At 52.6% G+C, this 24,941-nt stretch overlaps 1 protein-coding gene across 1 annotated transcript in view; it reads right to left on the reverse strand.

Moving 5' to 3' along the window:
• The window catches only part of RYR1 (ryanodine receptor 1), a 159,845-nt gene extending 140,530 nt beyond the window's left edge, over positions 1-19,315 (reverse strand). The window contains exons 1-14 of the mRNA XM_058426182.1: positions 19,148-19,315; positions 12,144-12,263; positions 10,536-10,640; positions 10,365-10,385; positions 9,347-9,421; positions 9,186-9,264; positions 8,719-8,831; positions 8,302-8,395; positions 6,427-6,520; positions 6,224-6,298; positions 4,484-4,640; positions 4,182-4,346; positions 1,587-1,708; positions 483-678 (exon numbers count right to left, since the gene is read on the reverse strand). Coding sequence (XP_058282165.1) covers positions 483-678; positions 1,587-1,708; positions 4,182-4,346; positions 4,484-4,640; positions 6,224-6,298; positions 6,427-6,520; positions 8,302-8,395; positions 8,719-8,831; positions 9,186-9,264; positions 9,347-9,421; positions 10,365-10,385; positions 10,536-10,640; positions 12,144-12,263; positions 19,148-19,192 — 1,461 coding nt within the window. The 5' untranslated portion in view covers positions 19,193-19,315. The remainder of the gene's footprint in view (positions 1-482; positions 679-1,586; positions 1,709-4,181; positions 4,347-4,483; positions 4,641-6,223; positions 6,299-6,426; positions 6,521-8,301; positions 8,396-8,718; positions 8,832-9,185; positions 9,265-9,346; positions 9,422-10,364; positions 10,386-10,535; positions 10,641-12,143; positions 12,264-19,147) is intronic.
• Between the last annotated feature and the right edge of the window lie 5,626 nt (positions 19,316-24,941).

Here is a 24,941-nt window from a genome sequence, read left to right on the forward strand (position 1 = left end):
CCCCTCCCTAATGCCCAAAGATCTATTTCTGGCCCGGCACCTCCCATACCCCACCCTGGTTCTGTCCGCCCACCCTGCAGACCCCGCGCCAGCAGACCCCGCCCGCTGAGTCGGCAGCCCTACCTCTGACCTCTGGCCCCACCCCTGGCCTCACCTCTCCGGGCCTCACCCTATCCCTGAGCTTCACACAGGCCCCGCCCCTCAGCTCTTTTGTTCCATCCTTCTCTCCAGGCCCTGCCCCCTGCTCGGCCATACGTCCTGCCCTTTCCCATAGGTCCTGCCCACCAATGCAGCAGGCCCCGCCCCCTCGTGTTCTCACTGGCTGGGGTTCCTGTCCGGCTCCTCCTCCTGCCCCGCCCCCTTCTCAGACCCTACTTCCCCAGGTCCCTCAGGCCCTGCCCCGCCCAGCGCCGTGGCCCCGCCCCTCAGTGGTCCCGCCCCCTGGGCCCACAGGCCCCGCTCCGCCCTCGCCGCGTCCTCACCTCCTCCTGGAAGAGGCTCTGGCGGTTGCGCAGGCTTCGCAGCTTGCTCTGCTTCTCCTCGTGCTGCAAGTCCTCGGAGGGCGGCTCGAAGTAGATGATGAGGTCCTGCAGGCTCAGGATGACGCCCTCGATGGGCAGCGCCGTGCCAGCCGGCGGCCCCGAGCCCCGTGGCTTCCCGCTGAAGCTGTCCAGGCTCCTACAGGGACCTCGCAGCTGTCAGCCAGGGCCGGGAGCGCTAACTGCCGCAACCTCACTCCCGCAAGACTCCCCCAGACCCACCCGTTGTACAGAGGGGGAGACTGAGACGCAGAGAGGGAAAGGCATTTGTCCGAGGTCACACAATGGCCAAGGGCAGAGCTGGGACTGGGACTCGCTCCTGTGTAGGTACAGGGGGGTCCCGGAATTCAGGGATGGAGAGGTCCAGGGTCCAGGCTCTGGGTGTCTGGGGTGTAAAAGTTGGGTGATGATCAGGAATGTGATCATGGTTGTCAAGGTCAGATTAGGGGTCAAGTGTACAGAGGTCAGGAGTGTAGAGGTTAGGGGTCATGTGTATATTATTGTTATTATTTTTTGAGAAAGGTCTCGCACTGTCATTGAAGCTGGAGTATAGTGGCTCACTGCAGCCTCTGCCCCCCTGGCTCAAGCAATCCTCCCTCCTCAGCCTCCCATGCAGCTGGGACTACAGGGACGTGCCACCACACCTGGCCAATATTTTGTAATTTTTTTATAGAGACAGGGTTTCACTATGTTGCTCAGGCTGGTCTCAAACTCCTGGGCTCAAGCGATCTGCCAGCCTCAGCCTCTCAAAGTGCTAGGATTACAGGCATGAGCCACTGTGCCCAGCCTAATTTTTTTTCTTTTTTGGTAGAGGCAGGGTCTCCCTATGCTGCCCAGGCTGGTCTCAAGCTCCTGGGCTCAAGCGATCCTCTTGCCTTGCCCTCCCAAAGTCTTGGGATTACAGGTGTGAGCCACTGCACTTGGCCCATGTATATGTTAGACAAGGGTGTGGGCAACAGAGGTAGAGATGAAAGAGGCCAGGTGCATGGATGCCCGGAGCATGGGAGAGCACAGGAGTCACCCCAGCAGGGAGGGCAGGTCGCTCACTTGATGAACTGGTTGTATAGGCCATTGGTGCTGTGGATCATGCGGGCGGCCTGGGACTCCTCCTGCTGGCAGCGGGTCAGCGACAGTGCGTCGTCCATGTGGCCCTCCTGGTGCAGCATGGCCTAGGAGCGGGAAGACAGAGGTCTGGAGTGGGCCCAGCCACCCAGGGCCATGCCCCCAAGACCTCTGTCCAGACTTGAGTTCTGCAGTTGCCCCCTCCTCCCTGCTCTGCAGAATCTCACTGCAAATTCCTCCTCATTTTTCTGTCCCCCATCATCTGTCTCCTTCATGTCTTTGATTCTCTCCTCTCTGTCTCTCTCTGTCTCTGTTTTTAGTTTTGTCTGTCTTTGTCTCTCTATCTCTCTCACCTCTGTCCCTGCCTCTCCCTTTCTCTCTATCCCTATCTCCTTCCTGTCTCTGTCTCCAGGCCAGACCCTTTCCACCTGTACCTATTGCTGACTTAACATTCCCCCTGACCAGAAAGCTCTAACAACCCCCAAATTGAACCTGTCCCAGAGAGAATGCCGGACCACCTTTCCACAAGGTGAGAACATCACGGCTGCCAGCTTCACCCTGAGCTGACCTCCCCAGAACTCATCCAGTCTGCGGCTGTAAATACCATCCACCTGCTGAGGATGCTCACGTGTCCCCACTTTGGACTTGGCCAAGGCCCCGTCTCTATGCCCTTGGCTCACGTATTCAACTACAGGCCTGTTTTTGCAAATGGGTGCCTCCCCAAGGCTTCCTACCTGTGCATTCAGCAAGGCTGTAGTAAGTGGTTCTGGTCTAGGCACTGGCAGTAAAGCCTGAGATCCCTGTCCTTCTGAGCCAACACTGACTGTCCCCTAACTTGGTTGATGGCACTGATACAAGAGGTAGAAAGAAATTATTTAGGCAGAGAGTAAGGGCAACAGAGTCCTCGGCGGAGTTTCTAACGGAATGCAGCCCCCAAAATCATTTCTTTTCTAACAAAGAGCAGCCCAACAAACCTGGGGTGATACTCCAGACAATGAGACTGTTTCAGCACTTCCATCCTTCCAGTTGCTTGGGGCAAAAATCATGGCATCATCCTCAACCCCTCCCCGTCTCTCACCCCACAGCCAATCTGCCAGCAAATCCTATTGGCTCTACCCTCAGAACCCCACCAGAATCTACGACTTTTCCCAACTCCACAGTCCCCATTCTGGTCCTGTCCACTGTCATCTCCCATTTGCAATATCATGGCAGTCTCTTCTCTGGTCCCCCTGCTCTGGCTCTGTCCCCCGACTGTAGTCTGTTCCCAGAGACAGCCTAAGAATTCTGTGATCCTCTATCAGGTCACCTCTCTACCCTGCTAAAATTCTCCCATGAGCCCATCTCACTCAGGATAAAAACTAGAACCTGGCCAGGAGCAGTGGCTCACACTTTAATCTCAGCACTTTGGGAGGCTGAGGCAGGAGGATCATTTGAGCCCCAGGAGTTCGAGACCAGCCTGTGTAATATAGTGAGACCTCGTCTCTACAAAAAACAAACAAACAATACTAGACCTCTCCCATGGCCCACAAGGCCTCACACGAGCCGTTCCCATCCCCTCTCTTTCCTCACCAACCACTACTCACCCGTTGCTCACCCTGCTCCAGCCACACTATGGCTTCTTTCTGCTACTGCAACAAGCCAAGCTCATGTTAACCTCAGGACCTTTGCACATGCTGTTCCCTCTGCCAAAAATAGTTTTCCCACTCCTTAATTGTAAAACTATGTACTTCGCTAAAGGCAGTTTGTTCACGATTTCTGAGCACTGGGAGGGCAGGGAACAGGTCGGTACAGCTCATCTACTTTCACACAACCAGAACAACTTGGGAACTCAGTAATTGTTTGTTGAACGTTATTCTCAGTCGGTCATTATCCATCTTTTTCTCACTCTGTCTCTGTTTTTTCTGTTTTTGTTTTGTTTTTGCTTTTCTGAGACGGAGTTTCACTCTTGTCAGCCAGGCCGGAGTGCAATGGCACGATCTTGGCTCACTCCCAACCTCCACCTCCCAGGTTCAAGCAATTCTTCTGCCTCAGCCTCCTGAGTAGCTAGGATTACAGGCAGCTGCCACCACGCCTGGCTAATTTTTGTATTTTTAGTAGAGACAGGGTTTCACCATGTTGGCCAGGCTGGTCTCAAACTCCTGACCTTAGGTGATCCACCCGCCTGGGCCTCCCAAAGTGCTAGGATTACAGGTGTGAGCCACCACGCCCGGCCGTGTCTCTGTTTCTCTGTCTCTTTCTCTATTTCTCTGTTTCCATGCCTCTTTATCTCTGCCTTTCCCTGTCTCTGTCTATAGATTTCTGTTCTCTCTCTCTCTCTCTCTCTCCATGTAGATATATCCCTTTGTCTTTTTTGCTGTTTCTCTCAGTCTCAGTTTCTCTCCCAGTCTGTCTTTCTCTCAGTCTCATCCTCAAACTCCCAAAGTCTCAAGCACCACCCCTCAGCACCCTCCCTGCACCCCACCTCACTCTGTCACCCAGGCTGGAGTGCAGTGGCATGATCACAGCTCACTGCAGCCTTGACCTCCTGGGCTCAAGCAATTCTACCACCTCAGCCTCCTGAGTAGGTGGGATTAGACCCACCTTCTTCTTGAGCACGCCGAGCCGCAGGGCCTTGGGGTCTGGAGCAGCATAGGTGAGCCACAGTCCTGAGGCCACATGCTGCACAAAGCACAGTGACTCCCCGTATTTGATCTCAGGGGGGCCCATGCCCTCCACATCCCGCTTGGGGGCCACATCCAGCTTCTCCTGCAGGGGCAGGGGACATAGGTCAGCCTCCTGTGCCTGTGTGTTAAGCAGGGGAGCCCCCCTGAGGGACTGCAGAGTGCAGGCTGGGCTGGGACTGGGGGCTCCAGGTGAGGGAGGGCGCCACAAACCCCACTGACCTTGGAGATGCGGAAGCAGAAGGAGGTAGCCTTGGTGTGGGCCTTGCTGGCGTCAACCACCACCAGGCCCTGGTCCTCGGTGAGCGCCAGGTACCGCCCGGTGGTGACATGCCGGACTCGGAGTGGCTGGCCCCAGCGCAGGTGGCTCCCACTCCAGCTGTGGAGGGTGAGGGCCAGAGGAGTCAGAGGACCCCCCAGTTCTCCCATGGACATTACAGTCTTTTCTTCTTTTTGTTTTTTTTACAGAAACCAGGTCTTGCTATGTTGCCCAAGCTGATCTCGAACTCCAGGGCTCAAGCAGTCCTCCCGCCTCGGCCTCCCAAAGTGCTGGGATTACAGGCATGAGCCACCGCACCCAGCCTGGACACTATAGTCTTGGTCCCAACCACCTCAAGCCCCGAACCCTCTTCCAGTGTTCCTCGAACCTTTCATAGGGCCCCTAAATCTTAATTAGGACTCCTAGTCCTCTCTTAGGAACCCCAATCCTCCCTCAGGCCCTCACAGCTTCCTCAGGGCTTCCCAAATGTCTCCAGTACCCTCGTTTTTCCAGACCCCTAAATTCCCCCATCATTTTACTCAGGGCCCCTAATCTCTCCCTCGAAAACCCCCCAAACCTCCTTTTCCCACAGGACTCCAGAGAGACTTCATTTTTTGTTTTTGTTTTGCTTGTTGTTTTTTGTTTTGTTTTGTTTTTAAGGCAGGGCCTCACTCTGTTGCCCAGCCTGAGTGCAGTGGCACGATCTCACCTCACTGCAACCTCTACCTCCCAGGCTCAAGTGATTCTCCTGCCTCAGCCTCCCAAGAAGCTGGGATTACAGGTGCGTGCCACTACCGCCTGGCTAATTTTGTATTTTTAGTGGAGACAGGGTTTCACCATGTTGGCCAGGCTGGTCTTGAACTCCTGACCTCAAATGATCCACCCGCCTTGGCTTCCCAAAGTGCTGGGATTACAGGTGTCAGCCACCACACCTGGCCTTTGTTTTTGTATTTTTTTGAGATAGAGTCTCGCTCTGTCGCCCAGGCCGGAATGCAATGGTGCAGTCTCAGCTCATTGCAACCGCCACCTCCTGGGTTCAAGGGATTCTCCTGCCTGAGCCTCTCCAGTAGCAAGGATTACAGGTGCCCACCACCACACCAGGCTAATTTCTGTATTTTTAGTAGAGACAGCGTTTCACCACGTTAGCCAGCCTGGTCTGGAACTCCTGACCTCAAGTGATCCACCTGCCTCGGCCTCCCAAAGTGCTGACATTACAGGCGTGAGCCACCGCGCTTGGCCTCTTTTTGTTTTAGTTTTGTTTGTTTTTTTGAGACAGGATCTTGCTGTGTCACCCAGGCTGGAGTACAGTGGCAGGATCTCAGCTCACTGCAGCCTTGACCCCCCTGGGCTCAAGTGATCCTCCCACCTCAGCCCCACAAAGTAGCTGAGACTAAAGGCGCACACCACCACACCCTGCTAATTCTTTATATTTTTGCAGAGACGGGGGTCTCATGATGTTGCCTAGGCTGGTTTTGAACTTCTGGCCTCCAGTGATCCTCTCGCCTCAGCCTCCCCAAAGTGCCGGGACTACAGGCATGAAGTCACCACACCTGGCGGAGATTTTCACCTCTCAGGCTGCTCTGATTTTCCCTCAAGACCCTTCGGTCTCTTTATCAGATCTTCCCTCAAGACCTTCTCTCTCCTCCCAGGCTGCCAGATGACCCCAGCCTCTCCCTGGCCTCTCCCCACCTTCCCCGCCCTACCTGATTCTTAGTGGCTCCAGCCTCCAGAGGGAGCGGGCGTGGGTGCACACAGCTCCCCCCTCATAGTAGACAAGTCTGGGGACACAGGAGAGAGTGAAGTCAAGGGTTCAGTTCCCCGGAATCTGGTCCCTAATCCTACTCATAGGGTCCCAGCCCTCCACATCCACCCCTAGACCCCAGGCCCTCTTGTCCACAGCCCAGACCTGCGCTGGTCATCACTGTCAGCAGGGGAAATGGTCAGACACTCATCCATATGTCCATGAAAGAGGCGGAGAACGTGACCTCCCGTCACGAAGCCTGGAGAGGAGCAAGGGAAGGTGGTCAATGGGAGGCTGGAGCCCCAGGAAGACCCAAGAGCCAAGATGAAGTCAGGGGCCCTGCTCCTCCCCTGGGGGAACCTGAGGGCTGAGTTTGGGGTTTTGCAGTTGGAGGTCCGAGTTTCAGGGTATTTTCAGGCCAAGGTTGAGGCCTGAAGTGGGGATATGAGACTTGGGGTCTGAAGCTGGGCACCTAATTTGGGGGGCCTGGGTCTGCAGAGCTGAGGCCTGGGGAATTGTTAGTCTGTGATTTAAGGTTCTGAGTTTGAACTTTTGAGGTTGGGGTCAGAGTGTGTGTGTGGTCAAAGGTGGAGGTCTAATGTTCACTGGTGTTGGAGTCTGAGTTCTAGGGTTGAGGTTTGGCCCCTGGGTTTAGAAGGGTGATGGTTGGGTCTAAGGCTGGGTTCTGGAGTTAGGGCCTGAATTTTGAGGGTTTTTTGTTTCATTTTGTTTAGTTTTGTTTTTAAGACAGTTTTACTCTGTTGCCCAGGCTGCAGTGCAGTGGCACAATCTTGGCTCACTGCAACCTCTGCCTCCCAGGGTCAAGCAATTCTCCTGCCTCAGCCTCCCAAGTAGCTAGGACTACAGCCACCCGCTACCATGCCCAGCCAATTTTTGTGTTTTTAGTAGAGATGGGGTTTTGCCATACTGGCCCAGGCTGGTCTCGAACTCCTGATCTCAAGTGATCCACCCGCCTCGGCCCCTCAAAGTGCTGTGATTACAGGCATGAGCCACCGCGCTCAGTCTTTAGTATTGATTTTGGAGGACAGAAGCTGGAAAGTGAAGTTAGGGATCTGAGGTTACAATCTAGGATTTGGAAGTCCGAGCTTTGGGGTATGACGTAGGAGTGATCTGAGCTTTGTAGTTAGAAGCTGATGGGTCTGAGTTTCAGGGTCTGTGTCTGAGGGTCAAAAACTATCTGTGGTTTGAGTCCCAGTGTGAGTCTGGTTTAGGACTCTGAAGTCTGGGGTATGGGACTTGGGGTCAAAGTATTGGGCCATGCCTGGAGTCTTAGCATGGGAATCTGAATTGGGAGTTTGCTTTGGTGGATTTTGGTTTTTGAGATTTGAAATTGAAGTTTGGAAGTCTGAGGTTGGAGGGCTGAAGATTGGAGTCTTGGTTTAGGGATCTGAGATTTGAATTTGGGGGTCTGAGTTTGAGGGGCTGAGATCATAGTCTATGCTTATTGTCCAAGGAGTTTTTTTTTTTTTTTTTTTTTTGAGACAGAGTCTGGCTCTGTCACCCAGGCTCCTCCCCCACCCAGGTTCAAGCAATTCTCCTGCCTCACCCTCCTGAGTAGGTGGGATTACAGGCACATACCACCACACTCAGCTAATTTTTGTGTTTTTAATAAAGATGGGGTTTTGCCATGTTGGCCAGGCTGGTCTCAAACTCCTGAACTCAGGTGATCCACCGGCCTCAGCCTCCCAAAGTGCTGAGATTACAGGTGTGAGCCACCACGGCCAGCCACAAGCTTTAAACTTGATGTTTTAAGATTTGAATCTGAGTTTAGTAGCCTTGGGGGCTAATACTTTGGGGTCTAAGTTTGGGAGCCTGATATTTAGTTTGGGGTTTGGGGGGGGCTGAGCTCTGGGGGTCTGGATTTGGGGTCAGTTGGAGATCTAAGTGAGAGAGCCATAATTTGGAGATCTAGGTTTGAGGTCTGAGGTTCCAAGGCTCCATTTGGGTATGCCTGAAGGGCAACATTAAGGGTCTGCTTTGGGGGGGGTCTCTGTTCAGGGGGAGGTCTGGGGCCCTCACCCTCTTCACAGCGGGAGCAGATGGGGTTCATGTTCCACAGTGTCTGCATGAAGGAAGCGTCAACCTGGAGCTCCCCACTGGCGGTGGACAGGTGCTGGGGGCCACCAGGATGCAGCAGTCAGAGACGATGGCAGGGGTGGGCGAGAGTCCCAGCGTAAGAGGACAGAAATCAAGGGTGGTCACCCAGAAACCGGCAGATGGGAGACAGAGTCATCAGAGATCACAGATCAGGAAATGATCAAGTCGGGCAATGGGAGGTCAGAAATCAGAAAACTGGATGTCAGGGGTCAGGAAACGGGAAATTGGGAGTCAGGACCTTGGGAGTGGGAGATCAGCCAGGCAAACCCATGGTGAGAAGATGGGGGACCATCCCATGCGCCCCCAGACCTGGGAGCAGGAGGAACCGCAATGGCTCACCAGGTAGCGCTCGGAGGAGACACTGACAAGGATGATGTCATCCCCAACACGGACCTTTTCTCCTTCAGACCTCTGCTTGGAGGCTGGGTGCATGGTCCACCAGCAAGCCTCTCCTATGGGTTGGGATGGAATGGGGGTGGCTGTCAGGTGATGGCTTCCCAGAATGCTCTTCCCCAGGGCTCTCCCTCCACCAAGCCTCCCAGGCCCTTGACCCACAACTCTCGTATCACTGCCACCAACTCTCTGCCTAACAGTTCCCCGTTCCTGACTTCAGACTCTCTGCCTAGCACTCCCCAATGTGTGTTTAAGTCTCCCTGTCCGGACTGTGTCACAGACTCTCTGCTACGAAGCCCCCATTCATGTCCCCAGGGTAGTCTCATGCTTGCCTCTGCGTTCTGCAGACCTTCTACCCCCTGAATCCCTGCTGCAGGGCCCCTTCACACCCCCATCCCCTCCAGCCGCTGCACCTGTTGCGTCCTCCTGCAGTCCCACATCGAAGGCCAGCTTGTCAGTCATGGAGCGGGAGGTGGTGAGGCAGCTCAGATACTAGGGTTGTAGAGGGAGGTCAGCCTTCTAGCAGGCCCCACATGCCCTGGCCCCTGCCCACGCCCACCGAGGTTGCACTCACCATGCGGCTGTGTGCGTGCCGGAGCAGGATGGCATGGCCATACAGGAGCGTCCTGTGTCCCCCGCCCTGGGATGACTGCAGGGGGAGGGAGGGAACAGAATAAGCACAGATCCCCGGACTCTCCAGATCCCCAAGAGGTCTGGCCTAGTCACAGGTGACAAGACGCTCCCTGCAAAACACCATGCTCAGGCCTAGAGGTAAAACAGCCTCAGCTCAGACTCCCACAGGACTCTGCCTCAGTTTCCCCATTCACAGAAGCAGGGACTATGTCTCTGAGATGCCTATGGATGGAGCATTTTACATTCCCCAAAGCCCACTCTGTCCTCTCTGCTGCCTTCACCTTGGCTGGAAATCACTCAGGAGAACGAACCCGTCTTCTAGTTTCCTGGGGACCCTGAGGACGGCCCCAAGATCTCGTGTTCCGTGGACTCTGGCCCCTCTGCTCTGACCTCCCCCATCATGCTGCGCTGCAGCCCGTGTGCTCCGGGACACGCTTAGCAGTTGTTCCATAGGTGAACATCACCCGCAGTGGTAAGACAGCTGCCCCTCCCCAGCACAAGGTCCCCAACCCGGACCTTGGGGCAGACATCTGACTGCTTGATGTCACCATGCCTCCCATCATGGCTGTCACAGGCCCATGCTCCGAGGGCGCCATGGGGGCACCATGTGATGGGGCCAGGTGATCACATGGTGGACCCGCTCCTGGACCAGAGGGACTCACACTTGGGATGGGGGAGGTGGGGGAGAGGGAGGTCCCATGCGGAGAGGAGCTGGGATCAGGGTTGGGGGAAAGGACTGGAAAGAGGAGAAAGGAGGAGGAGTTGGGGACAGGGGCTCAGGAGCCCCCATCCCCTTCCTTCCTTCCTGCCTGCCTGGCCTGTTCTGGGCTCCACAGCCCCTGACAACTGGGGCCGGGGAGGACCCTCCAGCCCCTGTGTGCAGGGCGTGGGCCCGAGAGACGGGCCTGCCTGGGGTCAGGAGGGGTGGAAGGACAGGTGACATCCAAGGCCAGACCTACCCACTTATCCAAATTGAGGGCCTGTGGGGGGCAGGGCAGAGAGAGGAAGAAGAGCAGATGGTAAGCGACCCCCGGGTCCTCTCACCCATCCTTGCCACCGTGCCCTAAACGACCCCCCAGGTCCTCTCGCCCATTCCTGCCATCCCGCCCGCCCCCAGGTGGGGTCCTTACCTCCACGCCAGCCTCCACCGTGTTGGCCAGCATCTCCTGCAGGGCTCGCACGGACAGGGACTGCTCCAGGACGAAGCAACAGATGGCCAGATCGGGGGGCACATTCTGGGGTGGGAGGGGGATGTGAGTGAGGGGCCGGAAGACCCCCCCAAGCACCATTCCCTGCCACACTCCCTCCCCTAGTCTGGATGCCCACACTCCTGAGACACCAGACCCCACCCCCACCCCACAGGAAGGTCTTGCCCTCTGCCATCCCCCTCAGACGCACTGAATCTAGACCAACATCACGAAAACACCTCTTCTGTGCCTCCTCCCTCAAACACCTCAGACCCACCCAGACTCCATAGAAGCTTCCCTAACCCTAACCCTCCCCACTAACCAGCGTCCCACCTAATCCCATAAGAAGCCTCAGCCCCATGCCTCCCCACTGAGACACACTGACCCTGCTCCAAGGACAGGAATCTCCTGTTCTGTGTCCTCCTCTGCAGATGACCCCACATCCCTCCAACACCAAAGGAAGCCCCTCCTCCTGCCTCCACCATCAGACAGTCCTCGCTCCTGCCTTTTCCCTCAAACACCTCTGAACTCTGCTTCACAGACACAGGAGGGCGCCCAACCTTATACTCCGTCCTCAGTCCCCCACTGTCCAGCTCCTAAACTCAAGACTCTGCTCCTCAGACCCCACTCACTCAGACTCTGAAACTTCCCCCACATCAGATTCCACATCCCCCTGTCTGCCAGCCCCTGCCCCTCCCCCAGGTCTCCTCCTTTCAGACCCCAGGCTCCTTCCACCTCTCAGCCCCCGATCTCCCCATTCAGCCTCCTGCCGGTGTCCCCTGACCCTCCAGGCCCCTTTGCCTTGGATCCAAGGCCCTCGGCCCCTCGATCCCCTGCCCTCTCAGACTCCAGCTGCCCCCACCCTCAGAATTCCCGGGCTTGTCAGTGATAGGACTCGGGGATCACCTTCCCTCAGACTCCACTATCTAAGACCCTCAAGCGCCCACCCCCGTCAGATGCCCTACGCCCTCCGCATCTCAGGCCCTGTCCCATCCTCCCCCGCCCCCGCCGAGGGCCTCTTTCCCCCTAAAACACCCCATAATGATTCAGTCTTGTTACTTGAAAAAATTTTAAAAATAAAAAATAAAACACTGCAGACCCCTCCTCCTTGTGCTCCAGGTCCTTTGCCTCGTCCCTCCCCATCCCCCTCCCCACCCCCCACCCATCCCTCAGTTTCCCTGCTCCTTCCTCCTGAGACCCCTGTTCCCCAACCAGCCCTTCTTCTGGACTCTCAGGCCACCTCCCCTTAAACCTGAGGCTTTCTGCCCACTCAGCCACCTGCCAAGGAACGTTCTGGATCAGCAGCCCCCACCCTGGCCTATCACACCTCTGTGCACACAGGGATTCCCTCCAACACCCCAGACCCCCTGCCCCTCCCTTCTCAGACCTCCACCCCTCCCCCACCTCAGGTGGCCCCCTTAGCCTTAGCCCCCCTCCTCACTTTCTCTCCTGTCATCACCTCCTTTCAGACTCCCAGAACCCTCTTCTTTGGAAGATTCTCTGCCCCTTCAGACCCCCGTGTCCCCAGGCCCCTCTCCCTCCTGCACAGACCTGGGCATTGCTGGTGGGCTCCAGGAAGCACAGGCGGTTGCCGAAGCCCTCGGCAGCCAGGCAGAGCTTGAGCTGCTCCTTGAGCACGGTGGCGCTGCACTGCAGGACCACCTCATCATCCTGCGGAACCGAGGGGCAGGGTCTCCAGGGGGGCCTGGCCCGGATACCACAGACACTGCAGACCACGGGCCCCTCCTCCCACCCTGGTCCTTATGAAAAAGACAGTGACTGACAAGATCCACCTGCCCAAGCCCTCTACTTGCTCCTGACAACTCCTTGAGATACAAGCCAGTGTCATCCCATTTATTTTATTATTTATTATTTATTTATTTATTTGAAACAGTCTCCATTGCCCAGGCTGGAGAGCAGTGTTGCAATCTCAGCTCACTGCAGCCTCCACCTCCTGGGTTCAAGTGATGCTCCTTCCTCAGCCTCCCAAACAGCTGAAATTACATGCGTGCACTACCACCCCTGGCTAATTTGTATGTTTTTAGTAGAGACAAGGTTTCACCATGTTGGCCAGGCTGCTCTTGAACTCCTGACCTCAAGTAATCATCCCATTTATTTTTATTTTTAGAGACAGGGTCTTGCTGTGTCACCCAGGCTGGAGTGAAGTGGTGTAAATTATAGCTCACTGCAACCTTGACCTCCTGGGCTCAAGCAATCCTGTTGCCTCAGCCTCCTGAGTAGCTGGGACTACAGGCATGAGTTGTTGTGCCTGGCCTATCCCCATTTTAAAATGGGGAAACTGAGGCTCAAAGTGGGTCACAGACAGACCAAGGCCACATAGTTGGTAACAGGAGGAGCTGGGATTTGAACCTGAGTCCAACTGGCTCCAGAGGCCTCCCAAGTGGGGTCTGCAAAGTGATCCACTGGAAGGTGGAAAAATGCTCAGCTTAAATTGCTTTTTAAGCTCATCTTTCTCTAAATTCTCTCTTTTGCGTGTTGTTTTAATAATAGACTGCTATTTTATCTTTATTTATAGACTGCTTTCTAATGGCACCTGAATGCAACGTGATAGCCCGGGCTGGATCCTGGAAGTACCATAAAGGACAGTATTGAGTCCGTGCGCAGTAGTTCCCACCTGTAATCCCAGCACTCTGGGAGGTCGAGGAGGTGGATCACTTGAGGTCAGGAGTTCAAGACCAGCCTGGCCAACATGGTGAAACCCCGTCTCTATTAAAAAATACAAAAATTAGCGGGGTGTGGTGGTGCATGCCTGTAGTTCCAGCTACTCGGGAGTCTGAGCCAGGAGAATCACTTGAACCCAGGAGGCAGAGGTTGCAGGGAGCTGAGATCGAGCCACTGCACTCCAGCCTGGGCGACAGAGTGAGACTCCATCTCAAAAACAAACAAAACCAAAAATAGCCGGGCGCGGTGGCTCATGCCTGTAATCCCAGCACTTTGGGAGGCTGAGGCGGGTGGATCACCCGAGGTCAGAAGTTTGAGACCAGCCTGAACAACATGGAGAAACCCTGTCTCTACTAAAAATACAAAATTACCCGGGCGTGGTGGCGTATGCCTGTAATCCCAGCTACTTGGGAGGCTGAGGCAGGAGAATCACTTCAGCCTGGGAGGTGGAGGCTGCGGTGAGCCAAGATCACGCCATTGCACTCCGGCCTGGGCAACAAGAGTGAAACTCCAGCCTGGGCAAAACTCCATCTCAAAAAAAAAAAAAAAAAAAAAAAAAACATAGCAATGGTATAGCCTGTATTTATTAAGCACTTTACTGGCTCCCAGGCCTTATGCTCTGTGCCTTACACTCATTTAACAGACCCTGGTTGAGCATCTGCCATGGGCCAGGTGCTGTTCTAGGCACTGAATATAGAGGAGTGAATAAAGTCAATGAAGATCAAGATCCCTGCCTTGGCTGGACGCAGTGGTTCACACCTGTAAATCTCAGCAGTTTGGGATGCTGAGGCAGAAGGATTACTTGAGCCCAGGAGTTTAAGACCAACCTGGGCAACATAATGAGACCCCCATCTCTACAAAAGTTAAAGATTAAAAATTAGCCGGGCATGGTGGTATACTCATGTAGTCCCTGCTACTCGGGAGGCTGAGGTGGGAGGACTACCAAGCCCAGGATATCGAGGCTGCAGTGAGTCATGATCAAGCCCCATCTCCCTGGCGCCCCTGGACAGATTGAGACCATGTCTCAAAAGGGAGGAAAAAAAAATCACGGCCCTCAGGGAGCTTAAATCCTCATGATGGAGACAGGGAATAAACAGGTGAATTAATAAGTAATGTTAATGTCAGTGATAGGTGTTATGGAAAAAATAACCCAGGCTGATGTAAGAGAGTGGCTTTTAGGATGGGGATGAGATCAGTGAGGGAGTGAAGCGACAGCCTCTCCAAGGAGGTGACATTTGAGTTGAGCCTTGTCCAAATAACAAGAAGGAATCAGGCCTGCTCATCTCTGGGGGAAGAGGAGGGAGTCTGGGCCACGGCCTCTGGCTGGTGGGTGCTGGGGATGTTGAGGAACAACACAGGAGATGAAGCAGGATGGTGGCTGCAGAGGGGAGGGGCAAACAGGGAGGAGATGAGGTCAGAGAGATACTTGCATGGGCCCCTTGAAAAAAAAATTTTTTTTAAGAGACTGGATCTCACTCTGTCTCCCGGGGTGGAGTGCAGTGGCACGATCATAGCTCACTGCAGCCTCGGACTCCTAGGCTGAGTGATCCTCTCCATTCAGCCTCCTGAGAAGCTATGACTGCAGGCTCATGCCACCACGCCCAGCTAATTTAAGATATATATATTTTTGTAGACACGGGGTCTTGCTCTGTTGCCCAGACTGGAGTGCAGTGGCGAGATCACAGCTCACTGCAGCTTCCAACTCCTGGTTTCAAGTGATCTTCCCACTTCAGCCTCCTGAGTAGCTGGGACTACAAGTGCACACTGCCACGCCCAGCTAAAGTTTAACATTTTTTGTAAAGACAAGGTCTCCCTATGTTGCCCAAGCTGTTTTTGAACTCCTGGCCTCAAGCAATCCTCCTGCTTCAGCCTCCCAAAGCGAAGGGATTACAGGCGTGAGCCATGGGGTCTGGCTATTGTATATAATCTTGTCCCCATTTTCCAGATGAGAACACTGAGGCTCAGAGAGAAAAATAAAAATCACTTGCCCCAAATTAGGAAGCAGGCAAATGGCAAAGCCAGAATGAAAAGCAGAGGCAGAGAGCCCAATCATTACCGCATTGATTCTCAAACTTTTCCTGAATTAGAATGAAGGCAGGCTGGGAGAGGTGGCTCATTCCTGTAATCCCAGCACTTTGGGAGGCCAAGGTGGGTGGATCACTTGAGGTCAGGAGTTCAAGACCAGCCTGGCCAACATGGTGAAACCCCATCTCTATTAAAAGTACAAAAATTGGCCAGGCATAGTGGTGCATGCCTGTAATCCCAGCTACTTGGGAGGCTGAGACAGGAGAATCACTTGAACCCAGGAGGCAGAGGTTGCAGTGAGCCGAGATTGTGCCATTGCACTCCAGCCTGGGCTACAGATGAAGACTCCATCTTAAAAAAAAAAAAAAGGAAGCGGAGGGTTCTGGTTAAAAATGTAGCTTCCCTGCTGGCCCAGTGCCCTCCCACCGTCAAGAGCCTGATTTGGGGTCAGCAGGGAATGCGTACTGTTTACCAGACCCCAGGAGCTTCTAACTTGGGCCAGGGTTTGAGAAACCCCGGCCTGGGTAAGGGTAGAGGTCACCACCCACCAAAGGGAAGTGAAATCAGTCTGGGGGGGCTGTGGCCATCACGCTTAACCAAATGAAGCAAAATGGAGCAAGAATAGAAAATAACAGCGTGCCCATCATGCTTCAGGGGCCATCTACATTGTATGAGACTTGTTTCAGTTAAAAATAGGTACAAGTGGCTGGGTGTGGTGGCTCACGCTTGTAATCCCAGCACTTTGGGAGGCCGAGGCGGGCGGATCACGAGGTCAGGAGATCGAGACCACGGTGAAACCCCGTCTCTACTAAAAATACAAAAAATTAGCTGGGCGTGGTGGCGGGCGCCTGTAGTCCCAGCTACTCGGAGAGGCTGAGGCAGGAGAATGGCATGAACCCGGGAGGCGGAGCTTGCAGTGAGCCGAGAGCGTGCCACTGCAGTCCGGCGTGGGTGAAAGAGCGAGACTCCATCTCAAAAAAAAAAAAAAAAAAAAAATAGGTACAAGTGAATGGTCACAGGCCCTGTGTTGTCCATAATAGTAAAAATTGGAGACAACTCAAATGTCCATCAGCAGGTGAACTGATAAACACACCACAGTATAGTCACACAATGGAATAATATTCGGCAACAAAAAGCAACGAACTCAATACATGCTACATGGATGAATGTCAAAAATATTACGCTGAGTGAAAGAAGAAAGGCCAGGTATGGTGGCTCATGCCTGTAATCCCAAAACTTTGGGAGGCCAAGGCTGGAGGATTTCTTGAGCCCAGGAGTTCGAGACCAGCCTGGGCAATATAGTCAGACCTCACCTCTACAAAAAATTTTACAAATTAGCCAAGTATGGTGCTATGCACATGTAGTCCCAGCTACTCGGGAGGCTGAGGTGGGAGGATCACTGGAGCCTGGGAAGTGGAGGTTGCATTGAACCAACCATTGAACAACTGTACTCCAGCCTGGGCAACAGATTGAGACTCTGTCTCAAAAAGAAAAAAAAAAAAAAAAAAAAGGCCGGGCATGTGGCTCATGCCTGTAATCCCAGCACCTTGGGAGGCCAAGATGGGTGGATCACCTGAGGTCAGGAGTTCGAGACCAGCCTGGCCAACAAGATGAAACCCCATCTCTACTAAAAATACAAAAAATTAGCTGGGCTTGGTGGCAGGCACCTGTAATCCCAGCTACTCAGGAGGCTGAGGCAGGAGAATCGCTTGAACGCAGGAGGCAGAAGTTGCAGTGAGCTGTGATCATGCCATTGCACTCCAGTCTGGGCAACAAGAGTGAAACTCCATCTCAAAAAAAAAAAAAAAAAAAAAACCAAAACAAAACAAAAACAAAACAACTCATTGAACACATAAAATGGGTAAAATTTGTTGCAGGTCAATTACACCTCAATAAAGTTGGTTTTTAATCATGTCTATGCATGTGTGCATGTACTGAGTTGTAAGACAGAATGTTTCTTATGGGCGGGATGTGGTCCAAAAGGTTTTTTTGTTCTGAGATGGAGTCGCCCTGTCGCCCAGGCTGGAGTGGGCAGTGGCACAATCTCGGCTCACTGCAACCTCTGCCTCCCAGGTTCAAGCAATCCTCCCACTTCAGCCTCCCGAGTAGCTAGGATTACAGGCATGCACCACCACGCCTGGCTAATTTTTTTTGTATTTTTAGTAGAGACGGGGTTTCACCATGTTGGCCAGGCTGGTCTCAAACTCCTGACCTCAAGTGATCCGCCCACCTTGGCCTCCCAAAGTGCTGGGATTAGAGGCATGAGCCACTGAGCCCAGCCTCCAGAACGTTTTGAGAAATCCACCACGACCTCAGTAACGATCAAAAAAACTGACCCAGTCTGGGGTGGAGAGATTCCATGGCCAAGCCTCCAGAACCCTAACACTGACTACTTTGGCAAGTCTGGGCCCAGTTTTTCTCTGGTGAAGGCAATGGGGCTGGGCACTAGGGGCATCCAGAGATGCCACTTCCTGGCCTTGGGTGAATGATTCTACCATTCGGGCCTTGGTTTCCCTCAAATCTCTCAGGGAGATAAAGATAGGACCCTACCTCAGAAGACAGGGCAGCGAGGATATAATTAGATGTCTCAGGAGGCAGAGGCCCAGGGCACAGGGCCTGGTTTAGAGCGACAGCTCAAGGCCAGTGGCCATGGCCATGGTCTTATTAGGGCTGGGCAGGGCCCAACCCATGGTGTCTGCTGAGGGGCTGCGGCTGGGGACAGAGTCTTGGCTGAAGCTAGGCCCCTTCCCAGCTGTCCCCATCCTTCACTACCAGCCCCAGCTGTTTGTTCCTTTCTCCCAGGAAACCGGACCCGGCTCGCCAGGGTCCTATTCTGGGGCAGGAACGCTGTGTCAGCATTTCCTGCGTGGCTGCAGGGCCCCGGGGGAGGGGCGGGGCTAGCGTCTGGTCAGCAGACCTAACCCAGAGGAGAGGACGTCCCCTCCCATATTTACGACCCCACACCCTTCGGAGCCACTGGGAGGGGAAGGTGGGAAGGACAGGGAGATGGCAGCCCCTCCTCCCTCTCGTCCCCTCCCCATCCCCTGCCCAGGCCCCAGAAAAGCGGGCTATTCTGGGAGGGACACCTGTTGTTCCAATTCCCATCCCTGCCCCCAGCTGGGGCTCACATGCAGGGAGTGACCCAGCTAGAGAGACAGCGAAAATCAGAGGGCCTTAAGCTAAGAAACAGAGACAGGGAGACTGAGATGGAGGAAGAGACAGAGACATGGAGACACTCAAAGAGACAGATGGGGAGAGACACCACCCAGAGACCCTGCAAGACCATTAGCAGCCATTGGGAGCAGCCCTCCTGCCCAAAACGAAGAAGGAAAGAAAGACCCAGAACCCAAGAGATCCCTCCCCGACGAGACCCTCAAGGGCTAGGAGTTGGAAGCAGCTGTGTCCTCCAGCCCACCCCAGCTCCCTTCTCAAGAATGTAAATAGGTCAGAGTCTGGAGCAAAAAGAGAATTAGGGCTAAGGTGGGGGTGGGGGTACGGCTAAATCAGGCCCAGGAATTAGAACCACCTTCCCCAAGTGCCTGCTTCCAGGATGGTGTGAGGGTGTGCTCCCTCAGGGGTCCTTCTTGTGGGGGACAAATCGCTAAAGTCAGAAGAGAGGGCAACCGAAGATCCCTCTCCCATTCTGGAGTCCCCAATCCCACTAATTCTCTGTAATGAGAAAGGTGAAGGAGACTAAAAGACAGAGTGACAGTCACTCAAAGTGACACAGGAAGAGACCTCGAGTCTCAGAGACCACCAGCAAGCCGGACAGGGACATTCAGAGACAGACAGACCCTCAGAGAGCCCCAAGAGATAGCCCCACAGACCCCAAACCCAGAGATACGCACCGTCCGCAGGAACTGGACCTCGTCTTCGCCTTCTGCGTCACCCATGATGTCGAGGTCCGAGGGCCAGGGTCTGAGGTCAGGGAACACAGGGAGAGGGCTGCGGGCTGGGCGGGAGGGCTGGGGGCGGGCTGGGGTCGGAGACCTCTGGGGACGCCAGAGGCACCCGCGAGGTAGATGGAACTGCGAGGAGTACACGCGTGCTGGACAGAGATAGGAGGAAGGCCCCGCCCCCGGGCCCCATTGGACCAGGACTCCCCGGCCACGCCCCTTCGCCGGAGCCCTGCCCACACGCCCCAAATCTTGGCTGGAGGTTTGCTTGGCCGCGGGAGGTGGGGTGGGAGAGGGAGTATCTAAAAGGTACCTGCGCTCTCTCCCCACCACGGTAAGTAACGTGCCATCATTCTCCCATTTCACAGAGGGCAGACTGAGGCTCTGAGTAGGGAAGCCCTTGCAAGATATCACGCAGCAGAGCAGGGATGTGCACCAGATCTCCTGACTTTAAAAAGCACCAAACACAGTGATTAAGAACAAGAACTCCGGCCGGGCGTGGTGGCTCACCCCTGTAATCTCAGCACTTTGGGACGGCGAGGTGGGTGGATCACTTGAGATCAGGAGTTCGAGACCAGCCTGGCCAACATGGTGAAACCCCGTCTCTACTAAAAGTATAAAAGTTAGCCAGGCGTGGTGACACACGCTTGTAATCCCAGCCACTTGGGAAACTGAGGCAGGAGAATTGCTTGAACTCTGGAGGCAGAAGCTGCAGTGAGCCGAGATTGAGCCACCGCACTCCAGCCTGGGCGAGACTTCGTCTTAAAAAAAAAAAAAAAAAAAGAACAAAGACTCCGACTCCGAGCCAGATAATCTGAATCTCATCCAGCCTTGCCACTCACTGCATTGAGTTACATGGCTAAGCCACTTAGCTTCTCTGTGCCTCGGTTTCCCCATCCAGTAAGGGGAATATTAATAGTATCGACCTCACGTGGTTGTTGGGAGAGTTAAATGATATAATTAATTAAATGAGATAAAACTTAAAACAGTGCTAGTGCCTGGTTAATGTAATGTAAGTGTTGCTATTATTATTATTATTTTATTTATTTATTTATTTATTTATTTATTTATTTATTTATTTTGAGACGGAGTCTCGCTCTTGTTGCCCAGACTGGAGTGCAGTGGCAAGATCTCGGCTCACTGCAACCTCCACCTCCCAGGTTCAAACGATTCTCCTGCTCAGCCTCCTAAGTAGTTGGGATTACAGGCACCTGCCAACACACCCAGCTAATTTTTGTATTTTTGGTAGAGACAGGGTTTCACCATGTTGGCCAGGCTGGTCTCGAACTCCTGACCTCAAGATTCGCCTGCCTCAGCCTCCCAAAGTGCTGGGATTACAGGTGTAAACCACCACGTCCAGCCCTATTAAAATTATTATTAGGCCAGACACGGTGGCTCATGCCTGTAATCCCAGCACGTTGGGAGGCCAAGGCAGACAGATCACGTGAAGCCAGGAATTTGAGACCAGCTTGGCCAATATGGTGAAACCCTGACTCTACTAAAAACACAGAAATTAGCTGGGCATGGTGTCATACAACTGTAATCCCAGCTACTTGGGAGGCTGAGGCACAAGAATCATTTGAGCCCAGGAGGCAGAGGTTGTAGTGAGCCGAGATCGTACCACTACACTCCAGCCCAGGTGACAGAGCAAGGCTCCATCTCAAAAAAAAAAAAAAAAAAAAATTTTTATTAACATGTAGTGGTATACAGTAAGTTATATAAAACAATATCCCATAGTTAAACAAAATTACATAGAAACTGTTTTTCAAGGTATCGCAGGTCTAGGTGTTCCGTAATTAAACACTGATGTTAATACAACTGCAATAAATAGCACAAAAGTTTGTGTCATATTACGGAATTATATAATTTGATGTTATATAATGTATAATTATATAATTATATATTTAGGCTAATATAATTATACAGTACAATACAATTCTATGTTGTATCTATTATACATTACCTAACACATAGTTGTATATTAAATATTGTTTTTCCCTAAAACTTTATGTAAATGTAAAATGATTCTATGTCATTGAGCATTATATCATAAGATATTAATAGTGTTTCTTATTTTTGTCAGTCGTCATTATGTGTTTTAAGACCTACCCCTGTTGCTCTGTGGACACCTGGTATGTGACAGTGGTGGCTTTGCAGGATTCTCTGGTGACTGATTCCTTCTGTTTATCCACCTACCCCTACTGGGAGCGGACACCCAGGCTGCCTCCAGCTCCCCCGAAATAATGCTGGAGTGAACATCTGTGTATTGGTCCCCCAGGAAGCTGAGGGAGAATGTTTGGTCGCGCACACCCAGAAGCTAATTGCTGGGTGACAGATCCATGCGCACGGTTTGTGTAAGTAGTGCCAGGTAGCCCTCGGAATGGCTACTCACTATCAGTGCATGAGGGTCCCTGGGTCCCCATATCCCTAACCCCCATGTGGCATTTCCAACTTAACTAATTTTTGCCAGATTTATATAAGATGACTCGCTGTTTTTTAATTTATTTTCCCTATTTTATTTTTAGAGATGAGATCTCACTTCGTTGCCCAGGCTGGGGTGCAGTGGAACAATTATGGTTCACTGCTGCCCAGAACTCCTGGGCTCAAGGGATCCTCCCACCTCAACCTCCCGAGCAGCTGGGACAACAGGCTTGCGCCACGACGCCCAACTAACTTTTACATTTTTTATAGAGATGGGGTCTTGCTATATTGCCCAGGCTGGTATTGAACTGCTGGACTCAAGTGATCCTCCTACCTCGGCTTCCCACAGTGTTAGGATTACAGGCAAGAGCCACCGCGCCTGGCCTCGCTGTCATTTTAATTTCCACTTCCCTGATGAGTTACCAGCAATTTCTAGCATCTTCTCAGGTGCCTATCAGAGTTTTGGGTTTCTTTGTTATCTGCTCATTGCGATCCCTGCTCACTTTTTTTGTTTTTTGTTTTTTTTTTTTGAGACAGAGTCTCGCTCTGTCGCCCAGGCTGGAGTTCACTGGCGCCATCTTGGCTCACGGCAACCTCCGCCTCCCGGGTTCAAGCAATTCTCCTGCCTCAGCACCCCTGGGACTACAGGCGCATGCTGCCACACCCAGCTAATTTCTTTTGTATTTTAGTAGGATGGGGTTTCACTGTGTTGCCCAGGCTGGTCTCCAACTCCCGAGCTCAGCCAATCCGCCTGCCTTGGCCTCCCAAAGTGCTAGGACTGCAGGCGTGAGCCACCATGACCAGCCTAATTCTTGTATTTTTAGTAGAGATGGGGTTTCGCCATGTTGGCTAGGGTGGTCTCAAACTCCTGACCTCAGGTAATCTACCCACCTTGGTCTCCCAAAGTGCTGAGATTACAGGCATGTAATCTTACATTACAGGCACAGGAGCCACTGAGCCCGGCCATTTTTCTATTATGGTTGCTGTCTTTTTCGCTTGCTAATTTGCAGCTGTTCCTTCTATATTCTTTTTTTTTTTTTTTTTTAGATGGAGTCCCATTCTGTCTCCCAGGCTGGCGTGCAGTGGCTCAATCCCAGCTCACTGCAACCTCCACCTCCTGGGTTCAACTGATTCTCATGCCTCAGCTTCTCAAGTAGCTGGGATGACAGAGCAATACCCACCATGCTGATTTTTATCTTTTTAATAGAGACGGGGTTTTGCCATGTTGGCCAGGTTAGCCTCGAACTCCTGATCTCAAGTGATCCGCCCACCTCAGCCTCTCAAAGTGCTGGGATTACAGGCATGAGCTACCGCACCCGGCCTATATTCTAGATATTAATTTCTCATTGATTTTTAAATATTGCAAACACCTTTTCCCCTTCTGACATTGGTCCCATGGTATCTTCATTAAAAGAAAATCTGCCTGTAATCTCAACACTTTGGGAGGTCTAGGTGAAAGGATCCCTTGAGCCCAGGAGTTTGAGACCAGCCTGGGCAACATAGCAAGACCCCATCTTTAAAATTTAAAAGAGAAAGAAAGAAGAACAACAACAAAAGAAGAAAATCTGTATTTGCATGTTATCATGTGCATCATTTTTCTGCCTTATGAGTTTCTGTGGTTTGATTCAGAAGTCCCTTCCTTTGTGGTCATCAGCACTGGTATTGTGGGTATTCTTGGCCGGCCCGAGGACTAAGGCTGCCTGTGTACAGTAGAAACAAGTGCCAGGATTCCTAACCTCCTCCCTGAGGCTTTTCTGGGTCCCCAGGGCCTGGAGACACTGCCACACTACAAAGTCTCTGCTCAGCCAGGATTGTTAAGTCACATTCAAGATGCAGGTGCTACAGGAGATGGGCTGAGAGAGAGTCAGACAGCACACCATGGGGCTGGGGGGAGAGAGGGTGAAACGGGCAGGAAGAGAGAGTCTGAAGCTATGGTAACGTTGCGTTATGGAAAAACTAAAGAGAGCGGGTTCAGTGACTGTCTAAATGTTCTGGCATGGAAAAAATATACATCCACGGTGCCTTCTTCTAGTGAAAAAAGAAAAGTGGAAAAATATACTTCTGAGAGAACGGTTTCAATGAATTGGCTAACATGCTATGTTTGGCAGAATCACAGTAACTACTATGACCCATTTATTCCACTCCTGGGTACTGCCCTACCATATGGTACACTCTGTGTTCACCAAAAGTCAGATGCTCAAATAGTCACAGCAGCCCCAACCTGGAAACAACTCAGATGTCCATCACAGGAAAATTGATCAATAAATCACGGAGGCCGGGGACAGTGGTTCACGCCTGGAGAGTCAGCACTTTGGAGGCATAGGAGGGACGATCGCTTGAGCCTAGGAGTTTGAGATCAGCCTAGGCAACAAAGTGAGACCCTGTTTCTACAGGAAAATAATAATAAAAAAAAAATTAGCAGGGCACAGTGGTGTGCACTTGTAGTCCTACCCACTCAGGAGGCTAAGGTGGGAAGATTGCTTAAGCCCAGATGTCCGAGGCTGCAGTGAGCTAGGATCTCGCCACTGCACTCCAGCCTTGGTGAAAGAGTGAGACCCTGCTGTGGAGTCTTAATTAAGAAACAAGAGTCAGGTTGGCAGGACCAAAGAAAAATTAAAAAAAAAACAAAACAGATAAGCTATAAGTTTGTCTTTTTTTATGGTCTAGGACATATAGTCCTCTTGTATAGATAACTCACTTAACTTAAAATGTTTTAGTGTCTAGTTATTACCAGACTCTAGACTGATTAAAAATAGAACTTAGTGCAGTGACTCACGCCTATAAACCCAGCACTTTGGGAGTCTGAGGCGGGTGGATTAGTTGAGACCAGGAGTTCAGCCGGGCGCGGTGGCTCACGCTTGTAATCCTAGCACTTTGGGAGGCCGAGGCGGGCGGATCACAAGGTCAGGAGATCGAGACCACGGTGAAACCCCGTCTCTACTAAAAATACAAAAAAAAATTAGCCGGGCGTGGTGGCGGGCGCCTGTAGTCCCAGCTACTCGGAGAGGCTGAGACAGGAGAATGGCGCGAACCCGGGAGGCGGAGCTTGCAGTGAGCCGAGATTGCGCCACTGCACTCCAGCCTGGGCGACAAAAAAAAAAAAAAAAATTTATAGAGACCAGATTCAAGACCAGCCTGGCAATATGTCAAAACCCCGTCTCTACAAAATAAAAAATTAGTGGGTGGTGGACACACCTGTGATCCCAGTATGGGAGGTGAGGAAGAGAATCTTCAATCGAGAGTTGCAGTGAGTGGGGTTGTGCCATTATAGCCTGGCAGAGCAAGACTGTCTCAAAAAAAAAAAAAAGAAGTTAGCATGCCACCA

This window comes from Hylobates moloch, unplaced genomic scaffold (assembly GCF_009828535.3).
Source record: "Hylobates moloch isolate HMO894 unplaced genomic scaffold, HMol_V3 SCAFFOLD_13, whole genome shotgun sequence".
NCBI classification, from domain to species: Eukaryota; Metazoa; Chordata; class Mammalia; order Primates; family Hylobatidae; genus Hylobates; species Hylobates moloch.